Source organism: Solanum verrucosum, unplaced genomic scaffold (genome assembly GCF_900185275.1).
Source record: "Solanum verrucosum unplaced genomic scaffold, falcon-dt-bn FXZP01000079.1, whole genome shotgun sequence".
Lineage (NCBI taxonomy): Eukaryota > Viridiplantae > Streptophyta > Magnoliopsida > Solanales > Solanaceae > Solanum > Solanum verrucosum.
Window position 1 is genome coordinate 953,284 of NW_026020368.1, and position 19,639 is coordinate 972,922.

Sequence of the window (19,639 nt, forward strand, 5' to 3'; positions counted from 1 at the left end):
TTGAAAAAATGAGTTTTTGGAGTAAGGAATTTTGGAATTTGAAGTTGTGTTTAGACGTGCATTTTACTTAGAAAAAAATTGAAATTATGGAAGTCTTGAAAACTTGAAGATATTTGAAGAAATAGATATTTAGAGATAAATTTTTAAATGGTCCTCTCTCCCGAGTTCATATGTTCAATCTATGGTTCCCTCACCCAAGTTCAACTTTATTTTATCATATGTGCAATCTACTGTTCCTTCTCTCGATTTCAACTTTAGATTTGTAGATAATATTTAATTGGTGATCAAATAATTAAGAGCAAGATTGATAATCAAAATGTTAACATAAATCTTCAAACAGGATAATCAAATTATACTAATCATTCAACTTAAATAGAAGAAAGAAGAAATAAATGTGCAAATATCCGCTCAACAATACTTCAAACACTCTTTGTGATCTTCGTTTGTCAAAGATCTGTCTAAAACTATTTTTGGAGCTTCAAGTCAAAATTCTGCAAGCTTTCTTAATTTAACATTGTAGAGCCACATCTTATGGCAAAGGATGTCATTCAACACTGTTTCATCAAAAATGTTACTCCCTCTGTCCCATTTTATGTGGCACCATTTCCTTTTTGGTCAGTCCCAAAAAGAATGTCACATTTCCTTATTTGGTAAGTTTATAAAGGTACAATTCCTCTTTTATCCTTGTTGGTCCCACTTAATCTTAAAATAATACTCCAATACATTTATGAGGAGAGAGAAAAAAGAGTCTACTTTTTAAAGGGCAATTTGGTAAACATTTCAAAGTCTTCATTTATTTCTTAAACTCCGTGCCCGGTCAAATGTTGCCACATAAAATGGGACGGAGGGAGTAATATTTATTAACAAAGGTGACGTTCACTCTCTTCCTTTGAGCATCTCTCTTCTTAAGTTCATCATAACATTACCTCTTCTCAAACTCATCATAACATTCAATAGCGCCTCGTCGATTTAGAATTTTACACAAAATGGCCAAAGAATCAATTAGAAGTAATATGCCTTCTATTGTCAAAAGACCTTTATTTTCATATCATGCATATTCATTTAATCCCTTTCATTTCATTGCATCGGATGAACACTGTGATGAATGTTTGTGAGTAAATAAAACAATGTGATGAACGTTTGCATTGCATCAAATAACCTTAAAGCAATGTTGATCTCAGATTAAGAATTGTTTTGTGAATAAATGCTATAAAGTATGAAGTAGACTTTGAATATGAAAACTCTAGAGTAGAAGAATATTACTTAAGTGTTTTGTTTTTGTATTATTCAGGATGCAATCCCATATAATTATGTCAAAACTAAACAACCTACTATTTATAGGTTACAAAGACAATATATCAACTACTAATAAAAGAACTTCACTCAAACTCTAAAGTACTACTATAATTAATAGTTGCCGTCTACATGAAAATATCTTTTGCCTAATATATAATTATATTTACTATATTCATATGGGAAGTAGTATATTTTTTTATTACATAGATATAATTGCATGTGTGAATATAGGCGCAAATAAAGCAGCGCATGAAAAATGAAAGAGAGAAGAAAAACAGAATTCAGAGTCTCTCTCTGTCTCCTATTTTTCCTCTGTTTATTTCTCTCTCTACACCTTCGTGTAATCGTGTCTCACTCCATTCTACATCTTCTTCTTCTTCTTCCAACTCTACAATTCCCCAAGGTACCTTGTGCGTCAACTTTTTTTTTTCAATTTGAGAAGAATCCATTAAAAACAATATACTATATCTTTTCCAATTCATTTTTCATGTGAATGACCATTTCTAGATTGTAGATTCTGCAAATGCTCTTTTTCCGTTCAATCAGACATGTAATAAATTTGTATAGTTACATTTAAACATTAATGTGTGTACATCTTTGTTACCTGCATGTGTATTTGCGTTAATGAGGATGAATTGCTTTTGATTTTTAATTTTTTTTTGGGTTATGCAGATTTTCTGGGTAAAGCCTTGTTGTACCATTATGTAAAAAGATATTTATATATATATACCTCTACACGTATATTTTGTAGATATATACGTACATATTATCTATAAGCACTTCTTAAATTGGCGAGAAATTCCGGGTTTCTTCTGGTTTCTAACCCTGGAGAGCAAGAGGAGCTGAATTTTGCAGGATTCTAGCAAATTTTAGAGACAAGGTATATATGCAAATTTCTTTGTTGTTATTTTTTTTTCTCCTTTACCTTGCATTGTTGTTAAAACATTTCTTGCAATGGAATTTAAGTGTATTGTTATTTGTTGAGTAGATTGGTTGAATTTTGTGCCACGGAAATGGTTTTTTCACGATTAACTGGACTCTGTGGGAAATTAGAATATTTTTGTATGCTTCAATAAATATTGAAATTTTAAGCACTCAAGGTATGGCCCAGTGGTCAATGAAGTGAGTAGGTGACAGGTTAAAATCCCCAGCAAAGACAAAAACACTAGTGATTTATTCACATATGTCCTAACTTTGGTGGACAAAGTTATCTGGTACCAATTGCCGGTGGAGGTGACAAGTATTATGTGGAATTGTGATTGTAATGGTTTGAAGAATGTGAAAATTGTTGGGGTAAGCATGAATGTGAACCTTGTTTGAGTTTCGTGTTATTCTTCTTCCTTTTCCCTTTTTTTCTTGCGCGTCTGCTTTATGTTTCTCATGAAGGATTATGAAGAAAAATGCATCCATACGTTTCTATATTTCTTGAATTTCTACTACTTATTGTTTGTGCATATAGTAACCAAGCTAACCAGAATGCTTCATTAACACAAGATACTTACACTCTGTAGGAAGCCACAAAAGTGTCAAAGTGGAGGCTTGTTGCCAATGACAGACGTTTCTTCCCTTGAATTAGGGGACAAGGATGTGTCATCCTCTTCTTCTCAGAAGAGCAGGTTTCTTCCTCTCTTTACTCTGTGTTGTAGCTGCATTTATTTACTATTTGTGGTTGTTATAGATTTTGCTAAAAGAAGTTTCTATATTCTATACTTCTGCTTGAAAGATAGAACATATTAGTATCTCGTAGGTGTAGAGAAACTTTGGGCATCTGGTATGTATAGGGAGCCAAAATATTGTGACCTCTCAGTTAATTTCTGATTGAAAATTTCAATTCCACATTGCTTGGTTTTATTTATCCTTTTTCATGAATTCATGAGACATTATATGATTTATCTAGATAACCTATTAAAAAAGATTTATTCAGATAATTCAAAGGTATTATATATTTACTTTCAGGGAGTCCAATGAAGCTGCAGAAATGGATGATTCGGAAAAGACACTGCCACGACTTGCACAACTTATTGATCAGCTGCATCTGAATCAATCATCTGCACACGAAAAAGAACTTACTACAGCACGTCTTCTAGGCATTGCCAAAGCTAGAAAAGAAGCACGACGTCTTATTGGTTCACATGGCCAAGCAATGCCACTGTTCATATCAATTCTCAGAAATGCAACTCTTTTTGCAAAAGTCAATGTAGCTTCAACCTTAACTGTATTGTGCAGAGATGAAGACATGCGGTTAAAGGTGCTTCTAGGTGGATGTATTCCACCTCTACTTTCACTTTTGAAGTCTGATTCAGCTGATGCAAGGAGAGCAGCTGCGGAAGCAATTTTTGCGGTGTCATCTAGTGGAGTTTCAAATGATCCTATTGGCATGAAAATATTCATTACGGAAGGTGTCGTACCAACTTTGTGGGAGGAGCTGAATTCAAAAAAGAAGCCGGACAAAACAGTGGAAGGATTTGTAGTTGGGGCTTTGAGAAATCTCTGTGGTGATAAAGATGGACATTGGAGGACAACACTAGAGGGTGGGGGAGTGGACATCATTGTTAGACTTCTTTCTTCTAGTAGTGCTTCCACTCAATCAAATGCAGCTTCTTTATTGGCCCGTATAATGTTGGCATTCAGTGATAGCATTCCAAAAGTAATTGATTCTGGAGGAATCAAAGCTCTCTTTAGCCTGTTAGCTCAGCAAGATGATGTTTCTGTTCGTGCCAGTGCAGCTGAGGCTTTAGAGGTTCTTACTTCACAATCTGCCAAAGCAAAGCAAGCTGTTATTGACTCACAGGGCGTCACAGCACTTATAGGAGCTGTCATTACTCCTTCTAAAGAAAGACTGCAAAGTGAGGGAAAAGAGAAACAGGAAGCTGTTGTAGACTCACAGGGCGTCACAGCACTTACAGGAGCTGTCATTTCTCCTTCTAAAGAAAAACTGCGAAGAGAGGAAAAAGAGAAACTTCAGCGGCATGCAATACAAGCTTTAGCCAATATATGTGATGGAATGTCTCCTCTGTTACTATATCTGGGTGAGCTTGCGCAGTCCCCAAGGTTAGCTGCTCCAGTGGCTGATATAATTGGAACACTTGCATATGCTCTTATGGTCTTTGAGCACAAAGTAGAAGAAGAAATATTTGATGCGACAAAGATTGAGAGTATTCTTGCAATGCTCCTAAAGCCACGGGATAATAAATTGGTTCAGGAGCGTCTTCTTGAGGCTATGGGAAGCCTTTATGGCAATGCTTATCTGTCAAAACGTGTCCAACAATCCGAATCTAAGAAGGCTCTTACTGGGCTCACAACAATGGTAAGTGGTGATGCACTAGAGTATTTAATACTGTCCTTGTTGCGTTTATGCTGTGATGGAATGACTGTTTGGGAAGCAATTGGAAAGAGGGAAGGAATTCACTTACTGATATCACTGCTGGGTTTATCCAGTGAACAGCATCAAGAGTATGCTGTTGAAATGCTTGCAATCCTAACTGACCAAATTGACGAGAGCAAGTGGGCAATCACTGCTGCTGGTGGGATTCCACCACTGGTCCAGTTACTAGAAATGGGGTCTCAGAAGGCTAAGGAAGACGCAGCACTTATTATTCATAACCTTTGCTGTCATAGTGAAGAGAATCGTGCCTGTGTTGAAAGTGCTGGAGCTATACAGGCATTATTGTGGCTCCTAAAAAATGGTGAATCAAAGGGGCAAGAAACATCAGCTAGGGCTTTAACAAAGCTAATCACAGCGGCTGATTCAGCTACCACTAATCAATTGTTAGTATTGCTCCTGGGAGATTTACCAAGCTCAAAGGCCCATGTAACTGAGGTGTTAGGCCATGTGCTTACCTTGGCATCTCACACTGACCTTGTGAATAAAGGTGCTGCTGCTAACCAAGGAATAATGTCGCTAGTCCACGTTCTTAATTCCTCAAATGAAAATACTCAAGTACATGCTGCCTCTGTCCTGGCAAATGTATTTAGCACTCGACATGATATCTGTGAGAGTCTCGCAACAGATGAAGTAGTTAATCCTTGCATGAAACTTTTGGGTAGCAATTCTCCAGCTGTTGCAACAGAGTCAGCTCGAGTATTGCATGCTTTATCTCGTGCATCAAAACAAAAATCTACACACAAGATGCCTCATATTGCTGAAGGGCATGTCAAACCTTTAATCAAGCTGGCCAAAACAGCGTCAATTGATTCTGCAGCTACTGCAGTGGCTGCTTTAGCCAATCTGTTGTCTGATCAAGAGATAGCTGCGGAAGCGCTGCGTGAAGACGTTGTTTCAGCTTTGACAAGAGTTTTAGGAGAAGGATCGTCAGAAGGTAGGAGAAATGCAGCACGTGGGCTTCATCGGCTATTGAGGCACTTTCCAGTGGGAGATGTATTCAATGGAAGTGCTCAATGTCGATTTGCTGTTCTTGCTATGGTGGAATCATTAAATGTGATGAATGTTGATGGTACTGATGCAGCAGATGCTTTAGACTTTATTGCACTTTTGACGAGGACAAAACAAGGCACAGATTCCACTTACAGTTCATGCACTGCACTTGCTGAAGTTCCTTCTAGTTTAGAGCCTCTTGTACATTGCCTTTGTGAGGGATCTTCCCTTGTCCAAGATAAGTCAATAGACATTCTATCAAGGCTTTGCGGAGATCAATCGGTGTTTCTAGGTAATCTGTTATTATCAAAATCAAGGTCTATCGGCGCATTGGCTGATAGAATAATTAATTCTTGCATTCTAGAAGTAAGAGTTGGTGGAACCGCATTGAGCATTTGTACCGCCAAGGAGCATAAACATCAGTCAATGGATGCACTTGATGCATCTGGTTACCTGAAACCTCTTATATATGCATTAGTTGACATGATGAAACCAAACTGCACTTGTTCTTCCCTAGAAATTGACATCAGAACCCCTAGAGGCTTCACAGAAAGAACTCCATTTGGAGAAGGAAATGAGTTTGAAGCTCCTGATCCAGCAACGGTTTTGGGTGGTACAGTTGCCCTTTGGTTGCTCTCAATAATTTCATCATTTCATGTCAAGAACACATCCACTGTAGTGGAAGGTGGGGGCCTTGAGTCCCTTGCTGACAAGCTTGCAAGACATGGTTCCAATCCACAGGTAAATTTTATATCATCCTTGGGGTTTGCTTTTTGAATTTTTTGGCCCATTTGTGCTGTGCGAATGCCTCTTCATCAGGAGAATTAGAGTTGGGTTTCCACCTGAAGAAAAATAAGCTGTTCATTGGTGTCAATCGTTTTTGTCCTTCCAATTTTTGAGCTTTAGGCCTGTTTATTTATTCTGTAGGTTGGCTTTTGTTAACAGACTGGTTGCCTGTCTGTAGTCAGTGCAGTAAAACTTGTTTAAAAAAGTCAACAATTCATTTATTCAGAGCTAGAATTTCTGTTTACCTTTCTCATTTGTAACTTCGCATCTCCTTAGTGCACTTTAATGAAATACCTTACTTTATCAAAAAAAAAAACCATTTATTTTACTATTTCTAGTCACCTGCCATATCATTCATATAATAGATGTGCATGGAGGAAGTAGTCTTGGATATATTTGCACTGTGTTCCAATTTTGAGAATCATTACAAGAGCGAGAATATCTGAAGTGCAAATTTTCTTCTTCTTTCTACTAGCTTTTCTGTCCTTTTTCTGTTTTCGGATTACATTGAGGCACTGTTTTGTCAATATACTCGTGGTTTATGGTGTATGCTATCTTTAACAACACCATTGGAGTTGGTCAAATGGTAAGACTTTCCAAGCACCTCTTAATGTGTAAGTTACCCTCTCTTAAGGCACAGAAATATATCACTGAAACTACAGTTAATGAAGTGACTAAAAGATGGACAATAAAGGATAATTATTTTCAGTGCCACCTTTATGCAATTTAATCCTTTGGAAGTAATGTTGGTTCTCATGATTTGCTTAAAGTTTATATTTGGTCATTGTGCTGAAGAGATATTTGTCATGGCAGGCAGAAGATGCAGAGGGCATGTGGATCAGCGCACTGCTATTAGCTATTTTATTCCAGAACCCCAACATTATATCCTCTCCAACAACCATGCGCATTATACCTTCGCTTGCACTTCTTCTCAAATCAGACGAAATGATTGTCAGACTTTTTGCTGCTCAGGCAATAGCCAGTCTTGTCTGTCATCGGAAAAAGGGAATAAATCTTACTGTTGTAAATTCAGGTGCAATCACTGGTCTGATAAGCTTGATTGGTCACATTGAAATAGATATGCCAAATCTTGTTGCTCTATCTGAAGAATTTTCATTAGTAAGATACCCAGATCAGGTTTCTTTGGAAGTCCTCTTTGAAATTGAAGAAGTGAGAGTTGGTTCCACTGCACGCAGGACCATCCCTTTATTGGTAGATCTGTTAAAACCACTTCCAGATAGAGCAGGTGCTCCCCCATTAGCTGTTCGTCTCTTGACTCAAATTGCTGATGGTAATGATGAAAATAAATCAATCATGGCTGAAGCTGGCGCACTGGATGCTCTAGCGAAGTATCTATCTTTGAGCCCTCAAGACTTGACTGAGGCAACAATCTCTGAACTACTGAGAATTATATTTAGCAATTCTGTTCTTATTCAACATGAAGCTGCAGTTAGTTGCTCTGTTCAATTGATTGCTGTCCTTCGTTTGGGGTCGAAGAGTGCAAGGTTGAGTGCTGCTAGGGCTTTAAATGAACTCTTTGATAATGAGAACATTAGAAATTCTGAAGCATCGAATCAAGCAGTTCAACCTTTGGCGGACATGCTTGATACTGCATCAGAAAGTGAACAATATACTGCCCTTAGTTCCTTGGTCAAGTTGACTTCAGGGAATGATACAAAAGCAGCAGTGATGGCTGATTTAGATGGGAGTCCTCTTGAGAGTTTATATAAAATTCTGTCATCATCTTCTTTGATGGAACTGAAAAGTGATGCTGCTGAATTATGCTTTGTACTTTTTGGTGATCCTAACATCAGAGAATTGTCTATTGCTTCTGAATGCTTAGATCCCCTTGTACTGCTTATGCAATCAGATGTGGAAAGAGCAGTGGAATCAGCCATTTGTGCTTTCGAGAGGTTTTTAGATGATGAGCATCCGGTGGACCTTGCATCAGCTAATGAGATTGTTGGTATTCTGGTTCATCTGGTGTCCGGATCAAACCATCGGCTTATTGAAGCGACTATTTTCGCACTTATTAAGCTGGGTAAAGACCGAACTCCACGCAAGTTGGATATGGTGAAAGCAGGACTATTAGAAAATTGTCTTGAGCTACTCCCCACTGCATCTAGTTCCTTATGCTGCACAATTGCAGAACTCTTCCGTGTCTTGACAAATAGTAGTGCTATTTCAAGAAGTCCATCTGCTGCAAAAATCGTAGAACCTCTTTTCACAGTTTTGCAGAGGTCAGATTTTGGATTGTGGGGACAGCACAGTGCGTTGCAAACTCTTGTAAATATTCTAGAGAAGCCACAATGTCTTGCCACTCTAAAACTTACTCCTAGCCAGGTCATTCAGCCTCTGATTTCCTTTCTTGAATCCCCAGCTCAATCTATTCAGCAGCTTGGTACCGAACTGCTGTCCCACCTCCTTGCACAAGAGCATTTCAAGCAAGATATAACATCAAAAAATGCAGTAGTGCCCCTAGTGCAGCTCGCAGGCATTGGTATCTTGAATTTGCAACAGACAGCAATTAGTGCTTTGGAAAATATCTCATTAAGATGGCCAAAGGAAGTTGCTGATGCTGGTGGCATTTTTGAGCTTTCAAAGGTTATCGTTCAAGATGATCCCTTACCCCCTGATACATTATGGGAGTCAGCAGCTATGATTCTCTGCAATGTCATACAATCTAATGCTGATTATTACCTCAAGGTTCCCCTGGTGGTTCTTGTAAAGATGTTGTATTCAACAGTTGAGAGCACTGTTACTCTTGCACTAAATGCTCTAACAGCTCATGAAAAGACTGATCTATCAAATGGTGAACTGATGGCTGAAGCCGGTGCTGTAGATGCTCTTCTAGATCTGCTAAGATCTCACCAGTTTGAAGAAGCATCAGCAGGTCTGATTGAAGCTCTATTCAACAACGTCCGAATAAGAGAATTGAAGGTATCTAAGTATGCAATAGCACCTCTGGCACAATATTTACTAGATCCACAGACTTTATTGCAGTCCGCAAGACTTCTTGCTGCTCTTGCACTTGGTGATCTCTCCCAGCATGAAGGACTTGCTAGAGCAAGTGATTCTGTCTGTGCCTGTCGAGCACTGATAACTTTGCTTGAAGATCAACCAACGGAAGAAATGAAAATGGTGGCAATTTGTGCATTGCAAAATTTTGTCATGCACAGTCGAACCAACAGGAGAGCTGTCGCAGAAGCAGGTGGAATACTAGTAGTTCAAGAACTTCTTCTATCCCCTAATTCAGAAATTACAGTCCAGGCAGCTCTGCTCATAAGGTTTTTGTTCTCGAATCACACGCTTAAGGATTATGCATCAAATGAACTTATCAGATCTTTGACAGGTGTGTTGCTTATAAAATAAAATGTTCATTCCTTTTTTCAGTCAATGATTCTTTGAAAAATGTCAAACTAGATGCCACTAGTTGTGTCAAATATATTAACATAATAAATAGGATTGCACAGAAAACCAATGCTTACCTACTTAAAAAGAACCTCATATGAGAGTGCTTGAGACCCAGAAAGTCTATAGACCTAATTCTGTGTTCCAATATTTTTCCCAGGGATGTTAAACTTTTTAATCTTTTGATCTAAGTGTCTACAATTTAAAGTTGTGTTCACACCCTTAAAGAAAGCCAACGCTACTCAGAATAACTTAGGAAGCTAGATCAATTGGTCATAATAAGTTGGCTTTCCGAGATCGAGGACTGTCATGAAATTGTCGGAGTGTAAAACTTACAATGACTCTCTCTGCCTAACCCCTTTTACTACAAAAAATAAATAGCAGAAGTTCTAAAAAGGATTAAGGAGAACAGGAAAAATAGACCTGAAACCTAAAGCTGCAGGATAAAATAAACCAGTAAATGAAGACAGCTAGATGTATGATGTTTTCTAGTCAGTGTATTTGTTCCCATGCTATACTTCAACATCTACAACTGAAGCAGTAAATCCTTCTGATTCATGAATTTGACACATCAATTTCCAAGTTTAATTGTCCAGATAATTCAAGCTGCAAACTGCAGATCTTCTTGTTTTCGTTTTGTTCTGTTCTTATCCTTCCATATCTTTTAGTTCAGTCCTGGACAGTGGTAATAGTGTTTCTTCCCTACTTGTCTGCCTAAAACATTTCTAATGCATTGTCATGCAGCGGCGCTAGAGAAGGAATTGTGCCCCACTGCAACTGCAACTGAAGAGATCTTGAAGAGCATTTTTATTATATTCTCCACTTTTCCGAAGCTCCTAATTTCTGAAGCGGGGACCCTTTGTATCCCTCATCTGGTGACAGCACTGAAATCTGGCAGCGAGGCTGCTCAGGATTCAGTATTGACCACATTGTGCTTACTCCAACAATCCTGGTCAACAATGCCAATTGATGTGTCAAAATCTCAAGCAATGGTTGCAGCTGAAGCCATTCCCATCCTACAAATGCTGATAAAAACTTGCCCCCCAGGTTTCCATGATAGAGCAGAAAGCCTGCTGCATTGCTTACCAGGTTGTTTGACTGTCACCATTAAGCGTGCGGACAATCTAAGACATGTCATGGGAGGAACAAATCCTTTTTGTCGGTTGACTATTGGCAATGGTCCGGCACGACAAACTAAGGTAATGAGTCAGCATTGTAATTGTTGATGAAATAAAAGACTTGCTATTCACCAATGTTTTACTTTCTTATGGCCAAATTTCACATCCTAACTAGTAACTACTCCCCTGGTCTTATTTACATTTGTCACTCTTGTTAAACATGACTGTTCCAAATACTTATCATTTCAGAAAACAAACAAAGATTTTAATTAAGTTTTTTTCCAATTTTATCCTTGCTACTCTAAAAGTTTCCTAGAAAGTACAGTATTACATTTATAAACCTCCGGAAGTAATATGTAATTTGATCCACTTACTGAGATACTACTTTGTGTTACGTGATGCACCAAAAACACATACATGATACATCAATAAATTTTTTAATCCGAATTTTATTAACAGTCTAGTTTATTATCAGGTTGTTAGTCGCAGTACATCCCCAGAATGGAATGAAGGATTCACATGGGCTTTTGATGTTCCACCGAAGGGACAAAAGTTGCAGATCTCATGCAAAGGCAGAACTACTTTTGGAAAGGTAACTAATTTCATCATTTTTGGAGTTCCTGATGCTAAATTTAGAATATCCAATTCAACTCCAACTACAATGTTCAATAAGGTTCACTGTTACAGCTGCTACTAATAGTCTGAAACGAAGATACATAAAAAAGCAGGGACAAATACTGTGTATGTAAATATTGCAGCTCTTAGTAGGATGAGAAGAGTGTAATGAGTTGTTCACAATGTTGATACGATAAATTGTTGTGTTTCAGAGTACGCTTGGGACTGTAACGATCCAAATTGATAAAGTGGTAAATGAAGCCATACACAGTGATATTTACAGCCTCAGTCATGAACGCTACAATGGCTCATCCCAGACTCTAGAGGTTGAGATCACCTGGTCAAATAGGACGTCTAATGAAAGTGGTAAGTGAAGTGTGAACCAAGACTGATATAATGCAACTTTGAGTCCCCGTTTCAGTGCTGGATCTGGCAACCAATCAACAGAGCACTAAGAAAAGGTATATGAATCCCCTAACGAGCAACAATCTGTTCACATCCGGGGCTAAAGCAAGAGCACATCAACATCTGCTGAAGGCTCAGTTTTGTAGTACTAAAATCATCACTGCTTCTGGTGCTGAAAACTTCCAGATTTGTGAGGGCCAAAGTCTAGGGGGAAGTTCCCATGCTAGAATGTTAGTCTTGGCTATTTAAGCACCACACTGTATAGATTCTTCTGTAGCTCTTAGCAGTATATAAATATAAAATAGAGATCTCCTTGAGAAGATTGTCCCATCCATGGCTTTGCAAATCTTTAATAATGGTCATTCATCATTGCGCAATGCACATACCAGCACTGTGTCCAAAATGGAATATGGGCATGTCCCTCATGTGAAGTTACCAGCTTGACCAAAGCACAAATTATCCAGGCAGCACAACACAAAATGCATGAATGTACAATTTAAATGGGAAAACGAACCTCAAAACAGAGCAAAGCTTGTATATAAAATTTAGCTACAATGTGCAAGAACAGCAAAGCACTTGGAACAATATTGCACTTTACATTTGGGAGATCTTTACTACAATACTACATCAAGAAGCTTAAAAACCTACATTCCCAATATTTTGCATAGCACAGATCTTAAAACAAGAAAAAATTTCAGCTGGCGGGGTAAGCCACCAGGTTGTCCAACATGGTTACTTTGCAGCTGCAACAAGTGCAGATCTTGCTCGTGTAAAAGCAGAAATCAGTGATCCAAGCTGCAACTTATCATTACAACCAAAAGTCAACCTATACCTGCGAGCCAGAATATCCACAACTTACAAACATATGTAGGAAAACCTAAAGACCATACTTCAATCAAATTTTGTGAAAAAGAAATTTTATTAAATTCTCGACCAAGAAGATGGACAAAAAGATCGGTTCACATCATGTATTCCATTTTTATATACAATATAAAACCATTGATGACCATCTTTCTATAACACAAATAATTTTTTCTAGAAGCAGTGGTATTTCATTCCTCTTCTGCTGCAGGTGGTGAGTAGTGAGGTAAACAGAGGTTTCAATACACTGTTCAGAAGCCACAGAATCCATAATTGGAGATCAGCTGGTCAAGAAAATATGTGATTTCATCTTATGTGGCATAATAATCTAGCCACGAGTTCAGTAGATAATATTGGTCAATGATTTAACAAGTAAATGGGAAAATTGACCGTAAGCCAGCCTTTGATTCTCTGGCATCAAACCAGAAATGCTAGTCTAGCACAAGGCAAAGAAAAATCATCAAAAAGAAAGACATGGGATACATACTCAATATCAGCCATCTCATTGATCAGCTGAACTCGAACATTTGCCGGCATCTTAATCTTGAAGACAAACCTGATGTTTAGATGAGCAAAGGTGAGTTACGCCAAAATAACTGTTACATGAAGATCTATAAATATGTGCACTTACATGGTTACTTCTCTCACGATATCCACCAGAGCCAACCCTTTTCGTGTCTTGATTTCTGATATTCCTATTAACAATTATGTACAAAAAACAGAAAGAGAGTAAATTGACTACGAGCACAGATATATAAAATGGGAAAAACAGGAGAAGAGGACTCTTTGAGATACGTTTGCAACTGATAGCAAAGGGTTCATTCAGAAGCCAGTAAGAAATCTGCTCAATGTCCTTGGGCAATGGGTTTCCAGTGCACAGATAGACAGCATCTTCTGAAATCTGCTGAGAAGCCATGTGTGTTGACTGCATAAAGCTGAAAGTTAATGACAGTGAATCCTAAAAAGAATAGTCTACCTGCCTGAAATTAAACAAACTAACAGTTGCTTAATTTTTTTCTTGCATGGCATTAATAGCACAATGAGCACCTTATAGTTTTCAATGGTTTCCTTTTTTTGTTAGCCAGTAAAACAAGCCCCTCCACCAATGTATATATAGGTAGATTAATGCCAATCAAGAACTAGACAGCTACGACAGATCAAAAAGAATAAAAAACTAGATTGGTGTGATTATTAGTTCAAGTATGTAATTTCAGTTAATCTAAGTACCAGTGTTTTCATGCATGCCTGAAACTATCTAATAAGTTCAACGTTTTTCTTTCACCAAGAATGGTCTCCTCGTGACAATTAACAGAGAGTAATGTCCTTCTCACTGAAACCAACTGATAAAAAAAAAGGATATCAAAAGAATTATATTTATTAAGATGGCCTCGAATAAGCAAAGCAACCCTAGAACATAACCCCCCCACCCCAGTCACAATAATCAGCTCTCTGCAAACGTCACCCTGTAGACTCTACCATGGCCTAACGAGTCATCCAAAACTAGCCTCAGGAACAACATAACAAGCTAATTCTCAAGGGAAAATGCTTAAGCAATGGGTCTAAGTAACTATAGAATTTCACTTTTACCATAACTGAATAAGGTAGACTGAGTTACTTTAGGCCCTTTGAGTTCTCCGTAAAATCAATTGTGAGCTTGGTGAATTGCGGCCAATAAATCTCTCACTTATAACTGCAGCCATGAAGATTGATAGCTCCTCAAAAAACTTTTCCTTTTTCTTTTCTTTCTTTTTTTATTTTTCTTACTGCAGTGGGAAGTGGGTTGTCAAGCTAGAGAAGAGAGCAAGATCTCTACAAGCACATTGTAAAAAGAAAGGAATTTAACTGATTTGTGATGTGAAATCTCTGACCACAATAATTGAAATCTAAATTTAATCTACATGAGGATAAAAAAGATGAGGAGTTTGAACCTGCAAAATGTTTAAAGCTTTTCGCATGTCACCATTGCTCAATCGTACAAGTGCCTTTAAACCACCCTCAGGGACATCAAGCCTATAACAAACAATGTGAAAGACTGACGAAAGAAATGATAGTGTAAACTAAATAGAGCAGAGAGTAACTATGAAATTATTAACAATTGTCATATGATATCCGCTTTTTCTGGAAAGAAAGCTAAGAAAATAATTAAACGGTGGCAATGTGGACCTTTGCAAGGACCATAATATAGTAGCAAGTAAGTATCCATAACATTATTTGGTTTTCAAGGTGGCTTTGAGGACAGACCTTTAGTTGTCAATGTACAAGAAAAGCCAGTATGCCAAGTACAAATATTGTTTGTAATTCAATGAGTATCACAAAAAAAAAAAGATCTGGTAAGATATATCAAACAATCCGTAGAGAAATAATTACAGTATAAATATAATACTTAAGCATTCTTCTCAAATTGATTTCCCAAAATTGTTTAAATCAGTATATATCTATAGCTAGATAACTTTCTTATCTACTTAAGAAGATAGCATATGGGACTCTAGATTGGTTGTTATAAGAGGGTGAGTTGAATACTCTAGAGCACACTTGTGAGTTTCACAACACACTGATAATAACAGACAAACCTAGCAGGATACACCGAGTGGTTGAAGATGCAAGATGTTATTCTCAAACAGAAAGCCAAAATTACTTGGGGTGAGGAGGGTGACTCCTATACCAAGTATTTCTACAGTGTTGTCAAAGAGAAGGAAAAGATCTTAAATTCACAGAATCAAAAGTCTAAGAGCAATTGGGTCAAGGGTAACCAGATCATCTCAGAGGCTGCTATCGATCACTTCTCTTGTTTATTCACTCATTTATCCAGTGATAATGACCTTTCCATTCTTGACAATGTGGCTCCTTTGATCACTGATGAGGACAACAATTCCACTACCATAATACCTGAGGAAGATGAGATTCATCAAACCATTCTCTCCATGCACCCTAGTAGTTCAGCAGGATCAGATGGCTTCAACGGTCACTTCTATCATACCACCTGAAACATTTCCCACTGGTGCCAGTCTTTCCAAGTTCTTTACTCATACTAACATGGTGCTGATCCCAAAGAAGAAATCCCCCACTGAGCTCAACCAACTTAGACCCATGGTGCTACAGCTGAAGCTTTAGAGGTTCTTACTTAAAAATCTGCCATACTTTTTGTCCCATGGTGTATTACTTCAGCTGCCTTCAAACATGTCGGATTGGACTGAAGAAAAAACTCTAAAACCTTAATAGGGGAACATTTATTTCTTACTGGGCCATAAGCCATCATACAAGCATGACTACAGTTACATTTATCGGCTGGCATTTTAAGATGCCTTGAACTTCCGTGGCATGTCAAAAGAAGTTTGCTTGTCTTTTCTGTATCTTATTCACTATGTCTATGTATTTTACTAGTTGCATAGGCCTGCAATATATTCGGTCAAATGATAGTCTGGTGAAAAAGTTCTAATAAAGCAACCAAGGGAAACACATTGGTAATGCACATCAATTGCTACGTTTAGTTATTTCTCTTTCCTTATTAGTACTCAACTAGTGCTCAATGAACTCCATTAATCTGATGGGGCAGTGGACCTAAGGCATGACAATGCCTGAACCAAACAGAGAAAAAAGGAACATAAGAGGAATGAAGCAAGAAATGAAACGCCACTGAAGAACACAGGGTCGCTTTTGCAGTACCAAATTTTGCCAAGGGACTAAGCAACATGAAGTATGCACAAAATAGTATAGAAAGGAGTTAACTTCAAAGATAAAATGGAACTCACTGTTCAGCCTCAACAACATGTTTCAGCCGCTCAGAGACATGAACTGCATCGAGTGGAGCAAACCTAAATCGTGTACATCGTGATTGTAGGGCAGGAATAACCTTGTTGACATTGTTACATATCAAGGCAAACCTAGTGTTTCTTGTATATTTCTCAATCACTGCAGAGGAATAACTCCATAACAGTCAGCTTTGCAAGTATACAATAGATATTTAGTGTAGTATGATGAAGGGGTAATTTCTTGCCTCGACGCAGAGCAAACTGTGCATCCTTTGTCATTGCATCTGCTTCATCCAATAGTACTAGCTTCACCGCTGACTTTGCACTAAATAACAACAAAATTAAGCTTCAATTTACTTCCCTAAGTAAGACAAAAATGACACCTTAACTCATCCGGCATATACTCCCATTGGCCATTTTTTAGTCTCACGAAAAGTCAGAGACAGAATGAGGAGCAATATGATAACATTACAAGTCTAATATGAGGCCAATTTCGTAAAGTAAGGGATTGAGTTAAGTGTAATTGTTCACTTATATACTTCATATAGAAAAGTCCTGAATATGCACCACCATTCGAGAACATAGAAGATAGGAGATTAAAGAAAAATTTACCCAAATGAGATGCTCTGAGTACTAGCAAAGTCCTGAATCTGCTGGCGCACCACATCAATCCCACGATCATCAGAGGCATTCAGCTCTAAAACCATATTGTGCATCTGAGAACCATATAGCTTCCGTGCAAGAGCAAGAATTGTAGATGTCTTTCCAGTTCCAGGAGGTCCATAAAGCAGCAAATGCGGCAACCGATTACTACTCGCAAGCCTATCAACTTTTGCCCAAAAAACGTCAATTATGTACATTATTCGGTCAAAAATCACTAACAATATACAGAGATCAAAACATACTTGTTTCAACAATATCGCGATGAGCAGCAACGTCTGATAAAGACTGAGGACGAAACTTTTCGACCCAAGGGACTGATCTCGGTTCAGTATTGGAGACAATGTTTTTGCCCTTGTTTGGTTTTGTGTCAATTTTGTCGTCGTCAATATCCATTAACGAGATTGTCTCCGCCATTTTCAGCTTTACTCGATTCTCTCACTTCCTTAAACCCTAGGAGTGGGTATTTCAAGAACAAATGAACAATGACAATATTTGGACTGTCGGGTCAAGTTATTGGCGCCAATGAGTTTTTATTCATATATTTTTATTTTTTTTCATGTGTTGTAAAATATATCAAAATAAAAAGAAAAAGAAAAAAATGATTGTATAGTAAGTACTAGTAACACACCAACATGGATTGTGGTGCACTGATGAAGTGTTTCACCCTTAACCAGAGGTCTCGGGTTTGAGCCCTGAGTATGGAGAAAATTTTGTTGTGAGCGCCACCTTCGAATGGGCCCTGCAGTGCGCAATCTGGATTTAGTCGAAGCTCCAGACACCGTTTGAAAAACCACAAAAATATATACTAGTAACTCGTAGATGTAATATGTATTTACTATTTATTATAGGGAAAATTGTATAAAATAGCAAACTATTAATTCAAATTAAATGCTATAACCACAGTTTGATTTAATTGTAACCCGTAGCAAATTGTTGTCATTCGCCTCTCTCCCTGAAATTCTCACTCGCCTCTTTCACTTTATACAAACACAAATGTATAAATTGTGTTTGTATAAAGCGAGAGAAAATTGTATATACAAATATATATATTTTCGTCCTATACACTTATAATTATACAAATACAGATCTTCCTCTGCCCAGTTTTCTTTTGTCTTTCTCTCTTCCTCGCTTTATACAAACACATATTATACAATTGATTCTTTTGCATATGTATATCGAAACAGATTATACAATAGGCAAATTACAGAAATCACATACTTTAAGGCAAAATTACAATATATCCCTTAAAAGTTTATAATTACAGAAATCCCTCAAACGGATACAATAATATAAGCGTTGATATATTAATCTGATGCGCGAGATACATTAATCGTTAAGTAAGATATATTACATTTTATATATGATACACTAATCTGATGCGCGAGATACAATAATATAAGCGCTGATACAGTAATCTGATGCGCGAGATACAATAATATAAGCGCTGATACAGTAATCTGATGCGCGAGATACACTAATCTGATGCGCGAAAATGAAGGATTTTGGATATTTGTATAACTTATAGGGGATAGTGATAATAAGTAAACTAAAAGGTGGATTTCTGTAATTATACCGAAATATACATATTAAGTTTGCTATGGAGCACAATTATACAAACTATAGCTATAGCATACAAATATGATTTTTATGTTTGATAAACCTAAAATTTACTCATTATTATATATAATTATAGTTTAATAAAGTTATAATTCGTTGTTTTATAACAAATATAAATGGTAACAAACAATGATATAATATAAATGATGATTGTTAACTACACAAATCTTTTTAAGTGATTGAAAACGCAAATGAGATATTTCAACGATACAAAACATTTTCTATTATTCAAAATACAGATGATATATTCAATGATATAAATACAAAATGATGTTTTTTTTCAAGACAACAAATGAATACAAATACAAGTACAAACACGCTAGGCAACAAATACAAACACACATTGTAATTGGTAAGTGGTAACGCATAAATACAAATACACGAGATAACATATGAATACAAATATAAATATAAATACAAATGTACAAGGCAATATAGAGAAAATTATGCGAATAAGCAAATATATACTGGTTAGTTAGTTAACATAGCTACAATTTAATCAAATTATCATTCGCAACTAACTTACAATCATAATTACGTGGCCCACGTCCAGTATTTGTATAATCGGCTCCTAATTATATAAATTTATAATTTGTATAATTCGGTTCCTATTTGTATAAATTCATAATTTTCCTAATTGTGTAAATCCAAAATTTGTATATGCTTATCCTAACTATATATAATTATCATGTTGATATATTTTATTTGTATAAGTTCTAGAAAATAAATAAATGTATACATAC

General features: G+C 37.0%; 2 protein-coding genes across 3 annotated transcripts; one reads left to right on the forward strand and one right to left on the reverse strand.

Moving 5' to 3' along the window:
- The first annotated feature begins 1,954 nt into the window (after positions 1–1,954).
- Positions 1,955–12,328, forward strand: LOC125838035 (protein CELLULOSE SYNTHASE INTERACTIVE 3-like). 2 transcript variants are annotated; one of them, XM_049517086.1, is made up of 7 exons: positions 1,955–2,176; positions 2,808–2,912; positions 3,253–6,412; positions 7,271–9,809; positions 10,613–11,067; positions 11,462–11,578; positions 11,814–12,328. In XM_049517086.1, the coding sequence occupies exons 2-7, from the start codon at positions 2,845–2,847 to the stop codon at positions 11,973–11,975; spliced, it is 6,501 nt and encodes a 2,166-aa protein (XP_049373043.1). In that variant the 5' UTR covers positions 1,955–2,176; positions 2,808–2,844; the 3' UTR covers positions 11,976–12,328. The 2 variants fall into 2 exon arrangements, with proteins under 2 accessions (XP_049373043.1, XP_049373044.1); XM_049517087.1 differs by lacking the exon at positions 1,955–2,176 and adding an exon at positions 2,537–2,589.
- A 181-nt stretch (positions 12,329–12,509) lies between these two features.
- Positions 12,510–17,770, reverse strand: LOC125838076 (replication factor C subunit 3). The gene is made up of 9 exons (XM_049517132.1): positions 17,522–17,770; positions 17,229–17,445; positions 16,862–16,941; positions 16,617–16,776; positions 14,796–14,877; positions 13,663–13,792; positions 13,499–13,562; positions 13,355–13,423; positions 12,510–12,838 (listed from the first exon to the last, which is right to left on the reverse strand). Exons 1-9 carry the CDS (start codon positions 17,691–17,693, stop codon positions 12,739–12,741), a joined length of 1,074 nt encoding a protein of 357 aa, XP_049373089.1. The 5' UTR covers positions 17,694–17,770; the 3' UTR covers positions 12,510–12,738.
- Positions 17,771–19,639: the final 1,869 nt, after the last annotated feature.

What these genes read in the sequence shown, in the direction of transcription:
- LOC125838076 (XM_049517132.1), bottom strand. Translation starts at nt 17,693, where the DNA reads ATGGCGGAGACAATCTCGTTAATGGATATTGACGACGACAAAATTGAC. An exon ending in AAGCTTTAAACATTTTGCAG is followed by an intron (nt 13,793 to 14,795) that starts GTTCAAACTCCT and finishes AGCTTTATGCAG; the next exon opens with TCAACACACATGGCTTCTCA. An exon ending in AATGAGATGGCTGATATTGA is followed by an intron (nt 12,839 to 13,354) that starts GTATGTATCCCA and finishes TCTGGCTCGCAG; the next exon opens with GTATAGGTTGACTTTTGGTT.
- LOC125838035 (XM_049517086.1), top strand. Translation starts at nt 2,845, where the DNA reads ATGACAGACGTTTCTTCCCTTGAATTAGGGGACAAGGATGTGTCATCC. An exon ending in GTCCGGCACGACAAACTAAG is followed by an intron (nt 11,068 to 11,461) that starts GTAATGAGTCAG and finishes GTTTATTATCAG; the next exon opens with GTTGTTAGTCGCAGTACATC. An exon ending in GCAGAACTACTTTTGGAAAG is followed by an intron (nt 11,579 to 11,813) that starts GTAACTAATTTC and finishes GTTGTGTTTCAG; the next exon opens with AGTACGCTTGGGACTGTAAC.